This window comes from Cibotium barometz, chromosome 31, assembly GCF_041138505.1.
Source record: "Cibotium barometz isolate CiBa-2024 chromosome 31, ASM4113850v1, whole genome shotgun sequence".
NCBI lineage: Eukaryota > Viridiplantae > Streptophyta > Polypodiopsida > Cyatheales > Cibotiaceae > Cibotium > Cibotium barometz.
Window position 1 is genome coordinate 16,694,952 of NC_141076.1, and position 21,054 is coordinate 16,716,005.

At 43.9% G+C, this 21,054-nt stretch overlaps 1 protein-coding gene across 3 annotated transcripts; it reads left to right on the plus strand.

Moving 5' to 3' along the window:
- The first annotated feature begins 2,650 nt into the window (after nt 1-2,650).
- On the plus strand, nt 2,651-16,497 carry LOC147620552 (glutamate NMDA receptor subunit epsilon-1, putative (DUF3598)). Of its 3 annotated transcripts, none has more exons than XM_086824779.1 (7): nt 2,651-2,934; nt 3,056-3,150; nt 3,442-3,562; nt 3,636-3,757; nt 13,035-13,221; nt 13,660-13,806; nt 13,891-13,996. In XM_086824779.1, the coding sequence occupies exons 1-7, from the start codon at nt 2,719-2,721 to the stop codon at nt 13,900-13,902; spliced, it is 900 nt and encodes a 299-aa protein (XP_086680905.1). In that variant the 5' UTR covers nt 2,651-2,718; the 3' UTR covers nt 13,903-13,996. The 3 variants fall into 3 exon arrangements, with proteins under 3 accessions (XP_086680905.1, XP_086680904.1, XP_086680906.1); XM_086824778.1 differs by lacking the exon at nt 13,891-13,996 and adding an exon at nt 15,643-16,497 and having other exon boundaries at nt 2,652-2,934; XM_086824780.1 differs by lacking the exon at nt 13,891-13,996 and adding an exon at nt 15,643-16,497 and having other exon boundaries at nt 2,676-2,934; nt 3,056-3,133.
- The last annotated feature ends 4,557 nt before the right edge of the window (nt 16,498-21,054 follow it).

Below are 21,054 nucleotides of genomic sequence, written 5' to 3' on the forward strand. Positions count from 1 at the left end.
GTTGCTAGTCATTCATATTTATATTTGTATTTAAACTTTCAATGTATTGAAAAGTCATTTCTATCTATTAGTTATTTATAATCTTACATCCTCTCAAATAACTTTTCACAAATAACTTTTCAACACTCAAGGTTAGTATGTATTATCTTGTATCCGTAGTTAATTTATCTTTCATTTTGCTACAATGTTAATCTTCAAGAACTTTATATTCCCTATCCAAAGAAAGCATAACGATTCACATTTCTTGGAGTGTTAAATTGTTTTGATAGATAATTTCAATCACACCATAACAATGGAGGTATGTGTTGACTTTATTTAACCAACCATGCACATCATTTAATTTTTTTTTATTTTTACAATAAAATAAGCATTCTCTTCTAGAACAGTTATACTCTATTTGTGAATTCTTCAATGGATACCTGAACGGTTTTTTCCCACCTATCCCAACCTCACCCAATTTTACTTTCAAGCACGGGCCAGTTGATATGATGCAACTGAGGACAGTTTTACTATCTTGGGCAGGAGGGATGTCACGGTTTGTTCGTCCATCCTTTTGTGGTTAATTGGGGATGCCTAATTACCACTATGTTCGAAGCATGGCATTTGGGTGATTCTGAATATTCCATGTGTAAGACATGAAATTAGGGATGGCTGGAACTAAGTATTGGATTTATTACTTATGTGTTATCGTGGACTTTTAGCATTTGTTGCTAACTTGTAGTGTGTTTGAATGGACAACCTTGTGTAGGTTGTTGAGAATAACAGGCTTTGTGCTCGTAAGCCAGAAATGGCTGGGACGTGATGGTGGTGATATGGTGTGAGTAATTACCGAGAAGGGTTTTCTCAGCCACACACTGTGGATGATAGTTGTTTTCTTAGGAAAGAGGCACTGATCTGATGTGTTTGATCACCCTCTGGGGTCATTGAGGATGCCCAAGGTTTAGAGAAAACTGGACTTGAGTATGGGTTAGTACTCATGTTTGCTGTTGGTGTTAGTAGCTGTGAGCTGCTGACATTGTGTGATGGTGGACAACTACTATAGTTGGAGAGAGTGTGAGCATGTGTTGCTCATTAGCCATGGTGAATATGGCATGAATATAAGACAATGGATCAAGATGGTTGATATCTTAACAACAATATTGAGCTTTTGGTACGACAGGTATGCTTCTTATCAACTGTTATTATTATTTTTTTTAAAGAAATATATTTAACAACATGCATACTTTGTTGTTGATGGTTTTGGTAGGACTTGCCAAACACATTTTAATGGTATTGTATGATCTAATGTACCATGTGCACAACCCTGCTGGTTTGTTGGACTTTTCTTTTGTCAAATTTCTAGACCAAGTTTTGCAAGCTGTGCAATTGAGGACAGTTGCTTTCTTAACCGAGAGGACTGTTATATGAGTGAACTTTCTTGAGAATTTAATTATATTTATTCAATAAAAATTATAGTTAGAGATGAGAGTATATGAATATCTCTAAACAATTAAAAATATATAAAGAAAATAAATTTATGATAAAAATAGCATATTTATGATAAAGATCTCCAAAAAGTAGGTCGATTTTTGCATATGGTTGAATTTAGCGAAACGGCCCCATTGAGTTATAGATCAGGCCTATTCTCGTAATTTTAAGTACCAACTCGACTATATTCTAGTGAAAAACCAGAGAGATACAGCAGCTGCAAGTTGCAGGCCTGTACTTGTATACAGGGAACCAAGATAGGCAAATGTCTATAGGGAGTATTAGTTCTCCTATTGTTTTCCTTATATGGTTTAATTATTTCATGAGAGAGAGAGAGAGAGAGAGAGAGAGAGAGAGAGAGAGAGATTAAACATCTTCTCTTTTCTCCTCTGATGAGAAGATGTATGATTGTATCAAATTACTTTATACCTTAATAAATCATTGAAATACTCATATGTGAGATCTCACATATGGGGGGCAGATTGGACCCAATGCTTTTGTCTTATGTTCATAAATATTTTTCCACTTAAGTTTTTCGTTTAATTCTTCTTCTAAGGTTGATGTATTAACTTGTAGTTAACTCATTTAAAGTAATTAAATGTAAAATTTGTTAAAATCTTGTACTTGGAGAAAAGGTCCTGTGATATTATCCCTAAGATTTTATTATTAGTTGGCATGCTATGGTGAAAATGGATTATAAAGTTGACTTTAAGGCAATTAAAGCCTTATTTAACACAAAAAGAAGGGCATCGAATTGTGGCTAAAAGCATGAAGTAAGGGAGACTTTCAAGCTACATACACATGTTCCACATTTCAATGCAATGAATATGGGGGAGAAGAGCAAGCAAATTTCTATTATAGAGCTATCGCATAAAAGGTAGGGCTCCTTAACTTTCAAAATTAGGATATTAGTTGGTGCTATGGTGAAAAGAAATTATAAAGTTGGCTTTAAGGCAATCAATGGCTTCCTAATTCCAACAATTGGTATTAGAGCTAGCTTCCTTGACACTTGATCTAGTAGTCTGCCTCTCCCTCCTCACAATGAGTAATTGCCGTTACTAGTACTCAACTTGTCCGTTGTTACGGTATGTAAAAGACATTAAGAAGCGAAACGTAAGAATGGAAGACAAAATACAAAGGGTCAATGGAAATAGAGATAATATATTTAAAAAAATACAGAAAAAATTATGATCATTCAATTTCTAGTGTGGGGGGAGTGAGTGAGTGCGGAGGAACTCGGAGGCAAGCTCCATGACACCAGCTTCGCTTAATCTGCAATCTGCAGTATCTTTTTTAAAACCCTGCGTGTTCTCCCCTTGCAAGATTTCTCGCTCCAGCAGTCGGTCTCCTCGGCAGCAGCACCACTGCTGCCACGCGAGCTACAATGAGAAAGGCGGAGACATTGGGGTGGACGTTCTTCAGGACTTCATCCAGCTCAACGTCGGCTCCTGGACAGGCTCCTTCACCGTATGTAGCAAACCCTATCTTCAAGCCTGGTTCTCTGAACCTTGGCCTGCTTTCTGCTTTTTTGCTTCTTTTTTTTTTGTTTGTTTTTTTCCCCCCCCCTCTGAAAGTGCTCTCTCTGCAGCAATACGACTCGCAAGGCAACGCCCTGCAATACATCCCCACCCGCCTAGCGGCACATTCGTATGGTAGAGGCGATCAAGTGAGTCTTTATCAAACGTTAGTTTTCTTTCTCTCCATGGTGTACTATTGCATAGGATTTTGGAGCCCCTTTCTGGATGTCATAGATTAGTTTGCATGGTACAGATGAGAATGATCAATGAAAAAGAGCGGCACAGGTTTTGAATACGGAGTGTGGCTTCCACAAAGGGCTCGTGGCTGTGTCTTTCCTCTCGGAAAAGCCTTTCAATGGCCTTTCCCTAGTCCATCATCACATGAATACATAAATGCTGATACGGTAGGAAGTATGTGAAGCATGAATTCTTTTATACGATGTCATGTGCGTTGCAGACTGAATATCAAACAAGCTCCATCAAAGACCTTCATTGCTGGTGAAGATAACGATGAGAGCGAATGGGTGGAGTTCAAATTGGATGAGACAAATCTCCTGACAATAGACAAACAACAGCAGGTGAACGTTCTCTAAGTTTAAACTTTAGATCATGTTCAGAGTGCATGATTGATGTGCTTACACCATCTTGCAGGTGGGGTATTTTCCAAGAGATCGTGCATACACTGTCTCGCATCGTACTGCAGAAATGCTTGACAAAGTTATAAGGGCCGGGGTACTCGGGGAAGATGGTGATGACCTGGACGAAGCTCCTCGGTAAGTAACAAGATTAAGGGTCTAGAAAGGGATGGTTTATATTTCAGTAGACCTTTACACATGGCATATATGCATACATCATGAGTGACAAATTGGTATTGATGCCATGCTTCCCATGGGGTTGTGAATCATAACACAAAATATGATTGGAGGTGCTTTTTAAAATCATGTGATGATGTTTGCATCTGTATGTTGTCTATCAATCTCCCTTTTCAACATGTCATTGCCTTGATAATTTTCAACCATAGATGACTTTGCATGCATCTCATCTTTTGTCTTGTGTAATGCATCCAGATGTCTCTGCTGCAACCTTTGTGCCCATGTGTGACAGCAAAGCTACATCATCTGCATATAACAGAATGGAGACTACCATGCCAATAGAAGTGGAGCCCTTGCCCCCGAATTTGTCAATGAAATTTGCTAACTCATCTATATAAAGACCAAAAAGGGTGGGGAGATAGGACAGCTTTGCTTAACCCCACTTGTTCTTCACAGTGGCTGTGAAAGCTCCTACTCTATCCATACACAACCAATGTCCTACTCATATAGTGTGATTGTGGCTCAAATGATCTCATCTTGCACCCCTAACTGTCTCAACCAACCTATCAGTTTGGATTGTTGGACCGTGTGGAAAGCCTTGCAAAAATGCACAAATAAGTTTGATAACCTATCTCTTCGATGCTTGGCTGCCTTAATGATGGCCCGAATGAAGATGTGGTCCAATGGAGTGGTTTTGCAAAATGCCTGCCTGGCCCACGGCATGGTTTCTTTGTGTCTTTGCTCAATTACTAAGATGTGCCTCTAAATCTATTTGCTATGAGATGTCCAATAGATTTAGAGGCACATCTTTGTGAGTCCATGGAGTCTTGTGCCTTGTGAATGGGTATAATGGAGTTTTCAGACCACATTTGAGGGAGGCCTTGGCAAATGGACTCGTGCAAAAGCTCTGGGAAGATTGGTGTCACATGAGTGCTAACAGCAGAAGACTTATAAGTCATGAGTAACACCAAGGACACGAAATTAACATTAGTTCAAATGATCTAGCAAACACACACGAGAAGAAAGAGATGAGAGATGTAGCCCTAACCTTTATTGCGAAGATGATCAAATATACAATGGTTCTTGGATCTAAACTTAGATCCTTCTCATGCATGCCTAGCTACTTATGCATACCGAAAGGTGTCTTGCCGAATTCACAGCTTCTCTGGTGATCCAGATGCCTTGGCTGCTGCAGCCCTTGGTCTTGGCTCTGCAAGACTGCAACTTGTCTCTCTGAATGCTTACAAATGACCTTTCACCTCCCTTAGGTCTTTGAATGCTTACAAATGACCTTTGACCTCGATTCACATAGGAATCTGATGGCAAGTCTTATCCAGGTCAGCCATCCATTTTTAGGTCATAAAACACCATGAAAAATTCCATAAAACATGTTATATTGTGCCCAATAAATGTTCTAATCGTTGGTGCATGTCTTGGGCACCTCTCAGAGCCGATAGGGCTGTCAAAACTGCCCCGATGGGTCCATACTCTTCCTCCAATTTTGCCCTTGAGGTGGAAGCATGCCCATATGGCACTTACATGGGTGATGCATGTGAAATACCCTCCTGCTAACCAAACTTGGTGTACCGTGGCAAATCATGCACCTTTGCGCCACTTATGTTTTGGTCCAATGATCGGCTCAGCTCCATTTCTAAGCCCTTTGGCTGTGTCATTGGATCTTCTACATCATATAGCCTCATACTCCCCCTTATCGTACTTAGAGAGAACTGTTTGAAGCTCTTTGGGAACTAATAGATTGACCTCATCCTCCTCTCCTTGGGATTCAAAGAGATCTCATGCTGGCTCTCTAGATCTTGATCTGGTTCGCGTCCAAGCTCTAGCATTGGCAACCCCGGTAATGATACTACTAGAATCCCCCAATTTGTGGTAGCATCACTTAGGAGCTCTTGTTGCTTTGATGATGTCCCTTACTTGGATTGATGCTCTTAGTCTTGGGTTGCTCCTCAATCCTAGGCAACGCCTACATTGGAACCTCATATTCGGGATCCTCCATCGGTCTACACTTCTTACTACGGTCTCTTGCCCACTTCTGGTCTTGGAAGCTCTATGTCATTATAGGAAACTCCCTCTTGTAGTTTCAACCCTTAGTGAACTCGCCAACTTTGTGCCTTTGTCCAGGGGCTTTTATGATTGTCAACTTGGCATGAACGGATTAAGCTCTCAGCCCAAGAAAGGTACATGTCTTCAGCCCAAGGAGGGGTCAAGAAGAATAGGTGCTCGATTCTCAACACAGAACATAGGATTAGAGATTGGAGCAATCCAAGGTTGCAACAAAGGTATCCAAGTGGTCAAGGGTGCCTTAATTTTTGAAACCAGGATGCCAAGGATGGAGTCCATATGCAGTTAAGGGGATGGTGTTAGTCATCCAAGATCAGTTGGATTCCTATCATCAAGCTTACCGGGAGTGGATGTCACATGCACATCATGTGGACATGCTTAATCCCCAATTTTAGGCTATAATTAAGGCTGATCTTGAATCTTCATTTGAGATGTTAGATCTCGGGCTGCTACACTATTATTTGGGCATACAATGTGTACAGCTATAAGAGGGCATGCAGTCCAAGTACATAAAGGGATTGCTACAATGGTTCAAATTGGCCTATTTCTATTCATGCAGAACCCAGGCTTGAGCCTTGGGATGCAACTCCTTACAGCCAGGCTGTTGGGTGCCTCATGTACTCGTGTAACACAAGGCTAGACATAGAGTTTGGAGTGTCCTAGTTGAGAAAATTTATGCACAACCAAGGAGCAAGGCATTTGCAAGCTGGTAAACATGTGTTGAGGTACTTAACAGGGCACCCAGTCTCTTGGTTTGTTCTATGCTAGGGGGGTGATTTTCAGCTCCATGCTTAAAGTGATTCGCATTGGGCTGGTGTTATAACACAAGGCAATCCACAAGTGGGAATTTCTTTTTCCCTGGGAGCTCATGTATATCATGGTTGAGCAGAAAACAATCCAGTGTGGCTAGATCTTCATGTGAAGGTGAGTACAGGGCAGCTTTAACTACTACGATTGAGTTTGTATGGCTGAGGAGATTGATGGCAGATCTTCGTGGGAGTCAACAGACACCCACTCCCATCTGGCTGACAATTGAGTGCTATGGCTGTAGCACGGACTCCATTCTTCCATGCTCGCACCAAGCACACAGATATACATTATCACTATGTGAGAGAGGCTACATGTAGGGGAGACCAGTGTGGTTAATTGTCCTAGATATGAGAACATTGTAGATTTGTTTACCTTGGCATTGCTTAGAGAGAAGTTTGAAGCTTTCCGCAAAGCTTTGAGCTTACTCCCATTTGGAGAGTGATCTGCTACCCTGTACATATTCACACTATCACTATGGGGGGGATTTGTAGGAAAACTCATAGTGGTAGTGCGAGGTGTGGGGTTTTTTCCCCCCTCACCACCCGGTTTCAAAGGACATCATTTTATGCCTTGTGCTTGTCCTTGTGTACACATAACCTTATCATTCTAATACATTCAACATCGTGTTGCTCTCCCGAGTCCCATCTCTCTCTCTCTCTCTCTCTCTCTCTCTCTCTCTCTCTCTCTCTCTCTCTCCCATAGTCACAGGGGACGGAGGGGACGGACCCTTGGAACGGGGGGGACGCTGTTGTCAGAATATGCAGCGGAGATGATGACCAAATCTGGGAACACAAGAGCAAAAGCAAAAAACGCAGGCAGAAAAACAGCACAAGAGAGAGACAGATGTAGGCGTGTAACTCTGCTCTATATACACAAGAAGATCCCGAGATATGATACAAATAAGGCATGGGGGCTGAGGAGCTATATATACTCCCCTAGAGGGCAGTCGGCCAGCATCAGAGAAGCCCACGACTGATAAATATGTCCCACGACTGCATACAGGCAGTCGGCCAGCAAACAGGTGCCCACGACTGATGAAATCCAGTCGGCCAGCAGCCCAGTAGCCCACGACTGATCATCATGGAGTCGGCCAGCACTGGGGTGCTCCTGGCATCACCTGGCAGCCCTCCCAAGCCTCAGAAAAATGGGAAAAAATATGGGAAAAATACGGAGTGTGGGGAAAAATGGGAAAATACCTCATAAGGGCGGGCACACCCACAACAAAGGCCCTGGTGTATAAATCTAGACAGGAGATGACTTCTAACACCCCCTCTCAGCTCCTGGCTGTGTAACCAACCACTGGGAGCTGGGGTGCCGCCTGAGCAAATCCTGAGAGCGACTTCGTGAAGAGGTCCACCGTACTGTCCTCCGTCGAACAGAACTCCAGCAAGATGTCATCAGCAACAATCTGTTCACGAACAAAGTGCCTCTGGATGACCATGGGTTCCTCCAATGGAAGCCCAAACCTGCAATGTAACCTCCTCCTGCTCCGTAAAACTGCTCCTGGGGCATAAGTAGATCTCCTCGTGTCCGGATCTCCTCCCCAAACCGAGTCACTCCAACCGTGGAGTCGGACTCCATCCAACAATCCCCCTCCTGTGTACAAGAGTCCATGATCCTTCGCATGCCGCAGAAACCACAGGAAACGCGATCCTGCCTCCCAAGGAGACATCTGCAACCATGAGCTCAACCGCCTCATCAGGAAGCTCCCGTCCAATCCGGTGTCCATCAACCAGATCAATGAACCATACAGCTTCTGAGTCACAGAGACATCACACTGCTCACAAGGATCAACACCTGTTACGGTGCACAAGCAAGTCCTGGAAACCTGATGAAACCTGTCAACAACCCCCTCTGAATCCGGAACCACAAAGCCTGGAGAAACCACCTCCTTCTGCAAGTAAGCACCTGTCACCTGCCTGGCTTTCCGAAAGGTCCCCGTGGAAAGAACATCCTCAACTACTGGAAGTTCTATGTCCCGAACACTACGAGACATCAGAGCATAAGTGACCTGTTCAGCTTCCTCTGACTCACGAACACAAGAACTACCAACCTCAGTACTGGAAAGTTCCTGCCAACTGCTGCCATCTACTGGCAAGCTATCCACCACCTGGTCTCGGAAAGCCCGCACCTGCAGCGTATCCACACCTGAGTAGCGATTACCACACTGCCACTCATCACAATCTTGAGGACCTGGGAGAGAGAGTGCTGAAAGCCTGTAGACTCCATTCTCCACTCCACCTTCCCAAACCACTTGGCCTGTTGCTTTGTCCCGGAGAGCAACAAAATGCTCATCAAACTCCACCCGTACGCCAGTCTTGCAAACCTGATGCACTGACAATAGATGAAAACCAAGTGCCGGAACATACAACACCTGGGAGGAATGCTTCCCCCCTCTGCCATCGGGAACTATCTCCATCCTGCCCTCACTGTGAACTGGGATAGTGGACGTATCCCCAGTAAGAATATGACCAGAAAGCCTGCAGAGATCCTGTAAACCGGAACGGGAAGGAGTCATGTGCCTGGAAGCACCACTATCAAGAATCCACTCCCGAGTATCCGTTGCGGAGAGTCCTCCAATCTCCTCCCTGCCTGAAGAAAATGAAACATCGGTGTCCATCACCTCCAGGTGCACAAAAGCCGGAGTCTTCGTGATTGCTGAGGAGTCTTCACCCTTCTCGGTCTTCCGCTTGGGACACTGCCTCCAGTAGTGGCCTTTCTCGCCACAATCATTACAGGTCCTCTCTGCCTTCAGCTTCTCGCGGTCAGCGTCGGACATCTTCTCAGAAGACTTCTCCGACGAAGCCTTCCCCTTGCCCGTGTTACGGCCTTTCGACCGTTGGCCAGTAAAGGCCTCCGAACCTCCACCCTGAGGAGGGTTCGTGAATCGTTCCTCCTGGTCCAGGACCATGGGCACAAGCTCCTCCCACGTGATGGTGCTGAGCCTGCCACTGGTAATCAACGAAGAGTAGAATGCTGAGTACGAAGAGGGCAAATGTGACAGCAACGTTATGGCCATGTCCTCTGACGATATCTCCTTCCCAGCCTGGAGAACTTCCTGCTGAAGAGCCTGCAGCTTGTTAATATGCTCCCGCATCGTCGACGACTTTGCAGGGCTCATAACCCGCATCTGTACTTCCAAAGAAATCCTCTTCATGGGTGATACCCTGTTGTACAGAGAAGCCAAATGCTGCCATATACCTCTGGCCAGCGTCATGTGCTTAACATGATTGATTACCTGTGGTGTGCAGTTGAGAAAGATAAACGAACGGACCCTGGCGTTGACGCGATCCCACATCTGCGTCTGGGCCTCCCGGTCCTTTCGGGTTGACGGTAACTCCCCTTCCTCTACTTCCGGCCGTGGAACACCAACAACGACGAAATCGGCGAGATCGTAGGACTCCAGAACGGATTCCATCATCACCTTCCATATGCCGTAGTTGCTCCCGTCCAACTGACGGTCCACCGGGAACGTGGGGAGTGTCGGGATCTTCACATGTCTCTCGGCCATCTCAAACAGATCTGCCATAGCGGGGATGTACTCTGAAAAGGGTGGGTGGGTGGGAACAAAGAAGAACTGATACCTGCAAGTGGCTGTCCAGCAAATCAGCCCGCCTTCCTCTTGCTTCTCCTCTTCCCGATCAGCCCAAAACAGTCCACCAATCAGCCACAAAACAGCCCCCTCTTGCTCACACAAATCCCAAGAACTATCTAGAGCCTAGGGCTCTGATACCATGTCAGAATATGCAGCGGAGATGATGACCAAATCTGGGAACACAAGAGCAAAAGCAAAAAACGCAGGCAGAAAAACAGCACAAGAGAGAGACAGATGTAGGCGTGTAACTCTGCTCTATATACACAAGAAGATCCCGAGATATGATACAAATAAGGCATGGGGGCTGAGGAGCTATATATACTCCCCTAGAGGGCAGTCGGCCAGCATCAGAGAAGCCCACGACTGATAAATATGTCCCACGACTGCATACAGGCAGTCGGCCAGCAAACAGGTGCCCACGACTGATGAAATCCAGTCGGCCAGCAGCCCAGTAGCCCACGACTGATCGTCATGGAGTCGGCCAGCACTGGGGTGCTCCTGGCATCACCTGGCAGCCCTCCCAAGCCTCAGAAAAATGGGAAAAAATATGGGAAAAATACGGAGTGTGGGGAAAAATGGGAAAACACCTCATAAGGGCGGGCACACCCACAACAAAGGCCCTGGTGTATAAATCTAGACAGGAGATGACTTCTAACAGCTGTCCCGGGAACATTGTGGACGAGGACGGATGGACGTTCCCAGCTGGGGGGCCCTCACAAGGGATCAGGAGGGGACGGTTGTGGAGGACGGCTGCATGGGAATGCCGCAGGTTACTGTTTGGGCAATGGTCACATTTTTGACCTTTTTTTTGGCCGTTTAGGAGGGGCTTTTCATGGGCCTTTAGCCTTGGCCCATAGGCCTTGAGCCTTTGAGGCTTTGGGCCTTGGCCTCTCTCTTGCTTCCCTCCCTATGAGAAGACACACACACACACACAAACTCCCTCTCACACTTCAAGCTTTAGCTTCACACACACACACACACTCTCCCTCAAGCGGCAACCCTCAAGGGCCAAGGTCTCAAGTTTCAAGCTCTCACACAAGCAAGCTGTAGCCTCTCAAGACACTCTCCCTCACACACTCTCTCAAGCTTCACACACACATACACACACACACACACCCCCTAGGGCCCACCCACCCTCACACTCAAGTTCTTTCAACTTTCAAGGTTCAAGCCTCACTCACTCTCTCTCTCTCTCAAGCTATCAAGTGACAAGGAGGCATCCATCATCCATGGAATCCTCCTCGTGGCAGTGGCTCTTCAAGTTCCAACTCCCGTAGAAGGACGACGGGATGGACATGGTGGGATGAGGTCAACCACCCCATCCCCTCATGGAGGTGGTGCACAGCCATGGACATGCAAGCTTTGCCTGTATAGGCGAGTGGGTGGTACTGACAAGATAATTTTTAAGTGCCGTTCCTACCCCCGTCCCCGTTCCCTACATATGGCCGTCCCCTGTTTCCGTCCCTGTCCCCGTCCCCCGTTACCGTCCCCCATCCCTTGTGACTATGCTCTCTCTCTCTCTCTCTCTCTCTCTCTCTCCCTCCCTTGCTCTACCCCCATTTCTTACATTAGGGTTAAGCCTAACCCAACACTATCTTCAAAGTGTGGCTTGGTAAGGTATATCAAGTGGTACTATCCTCAAGACTATGCCAAGTGGAGGACCAAGTGGTACAATTGCTTGGTCATAAGGACCAAGTGGTACGATTTACAAGTCTTTAGGATCAAGTTCAAGTGATACGATTCTCGAACCATGTGGTCAAGTGGTACGACTTCCGGACTAGTGTTGACGAGTTCGTGGTGGTACAAGCATTGTGATTGGAGATTAATTGCACCAGTGTTTTGCACGATCATAAGTGTGTGTCAGATGTATGCTTGAGTGTGTGCGTGCTATGTTACTGCTTGCTTGAATTGTTTATGTGTCGTCTTGAAGAGCCAGGGACACCCAAAACTATACAACCCTAGGGTGTGTGGAGTGACTTGTTTGTTGACATGTTTATGTGTTTGAACATGCAAAACTCCATTAGAAATGATGTAATTCTTTTTAGCCTTGTAAATCCTGCTTGTGTAAGTGTTGTGGGTGATTGGAAAGTCACCTATTACACTCTACATAAGTGTGGGCACCTTTTTATTTTTATTTGTAAGTCATTCATTATAATAGAAGCAAAGCCAAAAGTCTTTGGAGATACAAGTGTGGAGAGTCTAATGAGAATCGAGATATACTTCTTTGTTTGGTTTGCTAGTGGTAAGCAAATGAATAAAAAATGCCCCCCAGTCCGAAAATTCCACTAAAACGAAAAAAAAGAACCCTATTCCTTTTGGCAATCATTGATACCAAGTTCTACACCCAGTATTGGGCACTGATGACGTCAGTGGGGATGTCGTAGTATTTGGTCCATACTATGCATGATGGAGTTGATGGTTTATTGTCTTGTGGATGACTGCCAGGAGGTTATAAATTGCACTTTCTTATAAGGTGAATTTGGACCTGTTCCTAGATTCATCTAGGTATATATTAATCTATTCCTATGGCCCTGAAACATTTGACCCTAAGTGCTATTAAACTAGTGACGGGATCCTGGCCTCATCCCTACATGAGCTCACGGATCTTATCAATGACAATCATTTTTTGATATGATTCCAGTTCATCTAAAGTCTTTTATTCTGCTCGTTTCTGATAGCATTTCCTGCAAATTTTTTTTGGATATAACCCACATGTTTGTTAAGGGCTTATTGTTTTTTCTTTGTAACTTTCAGAGGCGTAAAGCTGCCTTCTCGTCGCCCTGCCCTTGTTTGTGAGAGTTGCCTCTATTCAGAGGATGGGGGAAATCGCATGCGTGCTTTCCATGTTCTAGATCCTCGTGGTCTTCTTGATTTCATAGGAGTTTTTCAAGAAAGGAAGGACAATGACTCCTTTGGCCTGAGGAATGAAGGCACTATCCAAGTATTCTCTCCCTTTCCACCACATAATGTTTTTCAGCAACAACCTTTTGTTTTGGCTTGCCCTTGTAAAGGGCAGGTCTAAGCACTAGTCTGTATGTTTTGCTTATGAACCGTTTCAAAACATCAGCTAATCATAAGAAAATCGCCTTTAGATCTGCTTTTGTGAAGGCAGATCTAAACAATTGTTGTATTTTTGCTCTCTTAAAAAATTATATTTAGTAGCTGGTCCCCCTCCCCACAAAAAAAAGGAAAAAAACTCCTCCCTCTCCCTCTCTCTCTTCCTCAAGCCAACAAAGGCAGGCTCCTCATGAAAGAAATTCTTTTGTTTTTGTTTTTTCATCATATGTATGGGGAAGCATTGTGCGATAGCCACATGGCAGCAACCTTTCTTACGTCGCCTAATACTTCCACTCTAAATTTCTTTATACCTTTTATACAGGATGGGCCTCAGAGTAGGCTAGATGCATTGCTGGGTTGCTGGTCCGGTCATGCAGTCACACGACGAACAGGAATCTATGGATCAACTTTGGTTGAAGAGGATGTGAATGTGACTTTCAAATTGGAAGATGATGGGAGCATAATTCAGGTAGTCAAACTTTCACATTCTGTTTATCACGTGGATGTAAACCAAAATCACTTGGGAATGAGCCTAGGTGCATGTCTTTGAAAGGGACACTTCTAGGACCTCAAAGCAGTTGGCTTATGGAAGAAGTCCGGGGCTTGGAGCAAAAAGATCAAGTTGAGGTAACCCAAGATGGAGCAAATCAGCACATCATGCTGGAGAAGGTGGGTGATGACTTTTGGATAGCTATGTATGGTGGTCCATGGGAATCAGCCTCACTCTGTCCACACATGATTGTCTACATTGCAATGAGCCAGTGCTTCACTCTCCTTTTTCCCGTAGTAGTGGCAGAGTTCTTCAGTCTGATTGCTACCTACAAGGTCAGTGCGAATCAGCCTACAATGTCTTAGTAGTGCCAGAGGTTTTCACTCTGATTTCTACATCCAAGCCTCAAGGTCCATGTGAATCAGGAACAATCTGTCCACATAAGCAAATGTACGTCCCAGGCCACTTTGATTATGCTCTTAAAAGACTCCTTATGAAGATGCATTCAATCATCTGTTTGTCTTTGGCCTTGCAAATGTCAGAGCACATGGATGGAGCAGATCAGGTCATAAAAACCTGTGAGCAGATTAAGGGGAGGATTGATGATGACATGTCTTTCCCCTGCAGGGCTGGCCAACCAACTCCAGGAGGCTGACCAACTCTGGGAGAGTCTTGCCAGTGCAACAGAGATGGAAGAATTTTTACACATGAAAAAAAAGACATGTTAGGCCCTTTGAGGTGGGCAGCAGAGATGAATTTCTACTCAGAGTTCTACACTCTTTGTGCCTGCATTTGGGACTGATGGCTGCCCAGAAACCGGATGCTGCTGGTCGCCCTTTACTGGCCACCTGGAGACTTGCGTTTTCCTCCTGCAGTGCTAGGAGAAAGGTTGCTGTACTGATGATAACGTGGCTGCCTCCTGCTTGTATGCATTTCTTCCTCCTGGTGGCCCATGTGGTCATGAGAAGCTTGCTTGCAAACTAGGCAACTTTTGTCAAAATGATGAGATGCTTTTCTGATGTGCAAAGGCCCCTGTAGGGCTGGCTGACCAACTCCAGAAGGCCGACCAACTCTAGGAGAGCCTTGCCAGTGCAACAGAGACGAAAGATTTTTTACACATGAAAAAAAAGGCATGTTAGGCCCTTTGAGGTGAGTAGCAGAGATGAATTCTTCAGTCCGGTTAAAACTATGCCACATGTGCCCCATGATAAGTGATAGGGAAGCCATCCGGAATATCCCTTAGCATAACAGCCCAAGGTTGAGGTCGGGCAGCCGTAGTACTCAATTGTTTTCTCAATCTTGCCTTAGCATGAGTTTAGAGAGTGAGAAATCTCAAACCCCCATAACATTTGGTCCTACAAACTTTATGCCAGGCAAGGGGAACACATGGTTTTTTTTAATGACGACTCTCTCCACAAGGTCTGAGCAGAGGGAAAGCATTGGTCACCACTAGTCTAGCATGAAAAGGGGATGAACTCCATCCCATTTAGCATACTTCATTTTTATCCAGGCAAAAGCCAAGTCAATTGTACATAGATACCTTTACTAGCTCAATTGGAAGCTCTGGAAGACTTTGGCCTTTGGGGACATTATATTTCCTTCTTTAACCCCCATCATCATACAGGGAAGTCTGAAGAAAGAAAGAAACGCAATCTTTTTTAGAAAGATTCAACCCACTGCAGGGGTAGAATGGTCCCTTTACTTGATAAGCATCAGTAGATTGTCCCTGTTCCTTGCAGTTCATAAGTTTTGATCATTCCGTCAATGGTCTCTTCATTCTTGTTAACATCATTTCGATGATTTCCTTTTCTGCAGGATATAAAAATGTCCAAAGGAAGTATTCATTTGATTGGGACAGCATACGGGAGTCTAGTTAAATTTGAGAAAGGTTTGCAAATGACGCTTTTGCCTGGAGGAATGGCTATGGCTGCGCCAGTAAATGTGGGGCAGAGTGTTGGTCGTTCTCAGGCTTTTTACTTTGAGTTTTCTTGGATTTACTCCCCTGGGAAGAGGCGCAGGTTGGTGCGCACTTATGATACAGAAGGCATAGTTGTATCTACAACCTTTGTGGATGAGGTTAAGCTGTAACAATTATGCTGAGTTAAATATCCATTGGGTTACCTATTGCCATGTACCATAGGTTGGATCACAAGGATAATATATGATTCTTTACTTCGTTATTCATATTTAGCTGTCACTTGATCAAGGAAGTATTAACATGTGGTCTGAGCCGTTATGGGGATATTAAAAGCAGGGAGGCTGGCGGTTGCTCATACGAACGAGCATGTTAGAGCCTTCTTTTGAAGACTAGAGCCCCGAATGTGGCAGGATGCCCCAGCAATGTCGAGGTGAGGGAAACATGCTGTCACAATACTGGAGCCTTTCTCATGGAGGAAACCTCTCAAGTTAGGCCATTCTACGCAAAGTTCATTTACAGGATGAAGTCATGAATTACTGAGAAAGATGTCTTCTAGCTAAAGAGAGATCCTGAATGTGAAGATGAGGGGGAAAGATCTGGTAATGTACCTTCTTTGTATTTATGACTGACATACTGTTGATACTATCTAGCTTGCTAACCGTAGTGTGCTATTACAGTCCAAACCACACATCATCCTTTGGTTTTCTTCACGTTTTTAATTTGGAAGCCTCAACAAGGGTGCACTTCCTCTAGTAATCATAATCATCTCTGACTAGACTTTGTGAGAATTGTTGAGGAAAAATCATGGGGTTGAACACAATGATACCTAATGGTGAATATGTGCTTGCTGAAAAAGTCCATTGTCCCTAACATTTCGATGTCTTTAATGCGCTATGATCAAGGCTTAAGTCATGAGCAAGTACATATCTCATGCATTTTTGTTTTTGAGTCTTAAGGAACTTCACTCACATCTGCTTAGACACGGGCATTGCCAGCATGTCAAAATTGTAATTATGCTCCTGTTTGAGTAATGTTGTGTTCACACCATTGTGCGGACAGCACTGGAAGGGCTCCTGTATTTTTGTGAGGTCGCTATGTTATCTTCCCTGCCATTTTCTCAGGTAATGGACAATTGAAACTGCCCAGGCATGAAAGCCTGGACGCTATTCTGATATGCATAAAAAGGTTCACGATGTGGGCTTCATGAGATTCGATCCTATATCCTCCATCTTGGGTTTCATTTATTACGGAAATCTTGTGCAGTGAGGATCAACATGTTAGCAATGATTCGGAATGTCTAGTACCCTTCCTTGCATTAAAAATTGAACATGTTAGTAATCATGAGAATATCTGTCCACCGCCACTTGTGAAGACCCAGACAGCCAGCTGGTCCAGCTGCTGTTTCAGTGAGGTAGACACTGGATATTTTCCTCCGACTTTTCTGCAGTCATGTGTAAAGCCATCCTAAATTTTGAGCAAGCATTCTACTAATGCATTAAGGCACTGCTTTTGAAAGTTAATTCGCTTGTAAGGTAGTACATGTGTAAAGGACATAATTTCTTCAGGTTGGATATGAATCTAGTATGGTATTTAAAAGTCATAGACATGCATGGATTCTAATTGCTAAGTATTCTGCATTAGAAGGGCAACAATACAGAGGAATGGAGCAGCTGGTTGACCTCCTCCCCCAAGGTATAGCTAGCCAGTTTACATCAGCAAATAAGGCTTTCCTGCACCTTTTAAATGTAAGATTCCCCCGTTTGAATCATGTTTAAGGATGGATTTGGGCTTATTAGCTCATGCTTTACATGAATTTTCTAGTTTTCTTTCTTCCCAAGGGCCAACTTCTTACAATCTTTTCATACTCTTGAGACTGTGTATATTCTAACAGTGAGGAAGTTTAGGACAACTCCATGGCCGTTCAAAGAGAGAATTTTCTCAAATGGAAGGTAGGAACTACGCAAGAGCATTTTGTTGCAAGTGCTTTGTGGGTACTGTCATGGTGATGGAAATGTGCGGACTAGAAGCTTGGAAGGCCCGTGAGGGCCTGTGAGGCTGTGCCATCCATGCGCTCCCATCATGCTGTTTTTGTCCCTTGATTCATCTAGTTTTGCCCAGCATTCATCAGAAAGAAACCCACCTTGGGGATCCTCATTATCAACATGTGCATTGCTAACTTGCTGTACAGTAATTGGCAGTGAGTTGCTTGCGTATCTCTGCTAGTTGTAGGTGTGAATCTTCCTCTGGTCCAGCGCCAATGTGTGCTCACTGCTTGTTGTTTACAAGCTGCAGGAAGTTTGTGGCCATTGACTAATATCTCTGTGCTTGGCCATGTCCTCTGCGTTTGGGTTTAAATTAGTAAAAACTTACTCCAATTTTAGAGATGACAAGCAACACAACACGCACAACACACGAGGAGGCAAAACTTCAAGGTTTTGAAAAAAAATGCAAGCGGACTCGAGCTAACTATCGGTCTAAGTAGGCTGCCGACACACAGAACCTTGGTTCGAACCCTCGCACATCTTTAACTACCCAACTCTTGTAACAGGCAGTAGGGCAGTTTTATAGGAACCCGCCTCTCAGGAAAAGCACTAGATTATCAATCGAAGGCTCTAGTTTTTCAAAGAACAGGAAATGTTTTTATGTCTCTCTATCTACACAAATTAGGTAATGTTTTTTAGGTAATGTTTTTATGTCTCTCTCAATCTAAATTGCATGTTGTGTTTTGTGTGTAACACAAGATGGAGATTAACAATTTTACAAGAGCAATCAAAACTCTTTATGTTTTATGTGCGAGCATAGGCTACCTTCTTGCAACCTCTCAAGCTATTAACTCCTTTGATTACCCAAGAGCTTGGTGATGGCAAAGGCTCTTTTATAAGCTTACATTGATTAAAGGAAGTGGAGTTCACAAGTGTTATATTGCAAGGGAATGATTATGTATTACTTGTTGTCGAAAATGACTTATATATAAGTGACTAGTTTTCACACTAGGCCGACCAAGTTAAAAATAACTCATATATAAGTGACTAGTTTTCACACTAGGCCGACCAAGTTAAAAATGGTCCGGTCTCTATTACTAGTCTTAAGTATGTACACGAAGTCTTTAGACTTTCCCTATTTGATAGTAAGCACAATAAGGTCACTTTTTACATTTCAGTACCGTCTTACAAAAGATAAGTACTTGTTTGAGCGGTAAGATGGCAAAGCACCTTGAAACCATGTTAACCTATGAAGTGGCTAGTCCCCTTCCTAATGGTGACTGTGTTCTTGCATCACCTAAGTTGGTGGTGAAGTTGCTACCGAGGTGGAAAGATGTAGATGGTCCACGATATGCCATGAAGCGAAGTTGGCATGCAAGGTTAAGTGGTATGGCTTGAGATCAATCTACAACTGGATGCAGAATTAGTAAGAAGCTTTGGATAGCCTTGGTGGTAGGCAGCTTGTCGAGGCATTATAGAAAGTGATGCAATGTAGAGGGTCTTTATTCTAACCCTCCTTTTTCTGTTGTGGAAATGGCTGGGATCCTTCTAAATTAGGTGGTTTGTAGAAGCGGTCTGCACCTTGTGATTGGTGAAGTGAGTGCGAGGACCACCATAGAATGATTTGCATGGGCAGTCTAGATCTTCTTGGCGTGACATGATATTATACCCTAAGCTCATGGCATGATGCCTAGAGATTAGGCTACTTTGTGGGGAATACATCGAACAAGGGTAGGGTTTTATTGGTGTTGAATTGGAGACAAAGAGTAGATGTTGCATGCATTGAAGCTCATTAGAGGTACCCATAAGATTGAGGGCTCTCGAGGCAATGGGTTATACCCATGGGTTAGTCTTATGCCTGAAATGGTCCCTCCATCTAGGAATGTATTTGGAGTGTTGGTGTTGATGAGGTTAGTTGCAAGTGCATGTGTTTGTATGTGTTGTGAGATGTGAGTTATGAAAAAATAAATGATGCTGCCCATAGTGAAATATGCAAGTGGTGTGCATGCACAATGGGCTCCAAGAGGAAATGAAGGCTACCAAATCTTTGGACAATGCACACATGTACCCAAGGAGAAGTTACATTCGTGTTCCACTTGCCGTTAGGAACATATGCCTACGTGTTTGTCAAGGGGCATAAGATGTTTAATCACTACTCATACCCCTCAAAAAAATGGTGTTGAATGCAACAACTAGAACTGAACAATTGTGGAGATACCGAGGAGTGCCAAATACTTTTTTGGCAAAGGCAATCAACATCATGGTTTCATATACTCAGTATAGAATTTACACCAAGGTGTGGTGGATAGTTCTTTAACTTCAATATTTCTCCAACTCAAGTTCTTTCTTCGACTCTCTTTACTACTTTCTTTGACTTTTTGTTGACATTTCTAGTCAAGATCTCAAGATTATTAGATTGTTTTGATGCATGGCAGCTGGCTTTGCCTGCAATGGAGCTAGGTAGCCTTTGTGGCTCTCAAGGGATTTTATTTTAAACGAAGAGCTACCTAGGATATAGCCATTGTGTCTCAAGAACCTATTCTACAAGTGTGACCAACGAAGCATTGAGATATAAAACCTTGTCTACAATAGCCACTAGTCCTAAAATAATTCCCAGTCACCAATTGTGGTACTAATAATCAAACCCACGTCTAACAAGGAACCCAAGGATGACAAGGCAAAAACAACCTGACCACATTGAGGACTCCACTTGCCTACTCCATGATGACTTGCCCCATCACTTTATCAAATAAGGGATGCAATTTGGTACATCCCCATAGATCAAGTCTTCGTTGCCTATTTACCCCTCGTGAAGAGATTCAAGCATAATAGTGTTGATTTCTAGGGTTTTTGAATAAAAAAGGCTTCCTAATGATGCACGCAAATTTTAGAAATCAGGGCAAAACTAGAAAATGCATAGATGTGCATAGGCGTTAGGCAAAAGTAAGGCCCGTGTAGAAGATCCTTTTAGTGAAAATTCTAACATACCGCTTTCTTCAACACTTATTTGTTAGCGTTTTTTGAATCTTACACATGGGTTGAGATAGGGAATTGAGTGTTGATGTGTAGTGAGAGCTGGTGATGGCTAGTCGGATGATGATGCCAATTGTGGGATGCAGCTTAGTAACATGGGCGTCTCTACCTCATTTGATTAGCATGGTTCTGGGCATGTTTTGTGCCTTGTGGAGGGAAAGACAGAGCCTGATCAAGTCTGGGGCTTTTGTTAGCTTCGGTTGTGTTGTTGGGTCTTCTCCCCGTTTAGGTTCTCTTCTCGGGGAAGGTTTTCATGTGCCCTCTCTCCCCGTCTGTCTGTCTCTCTTTCTCATT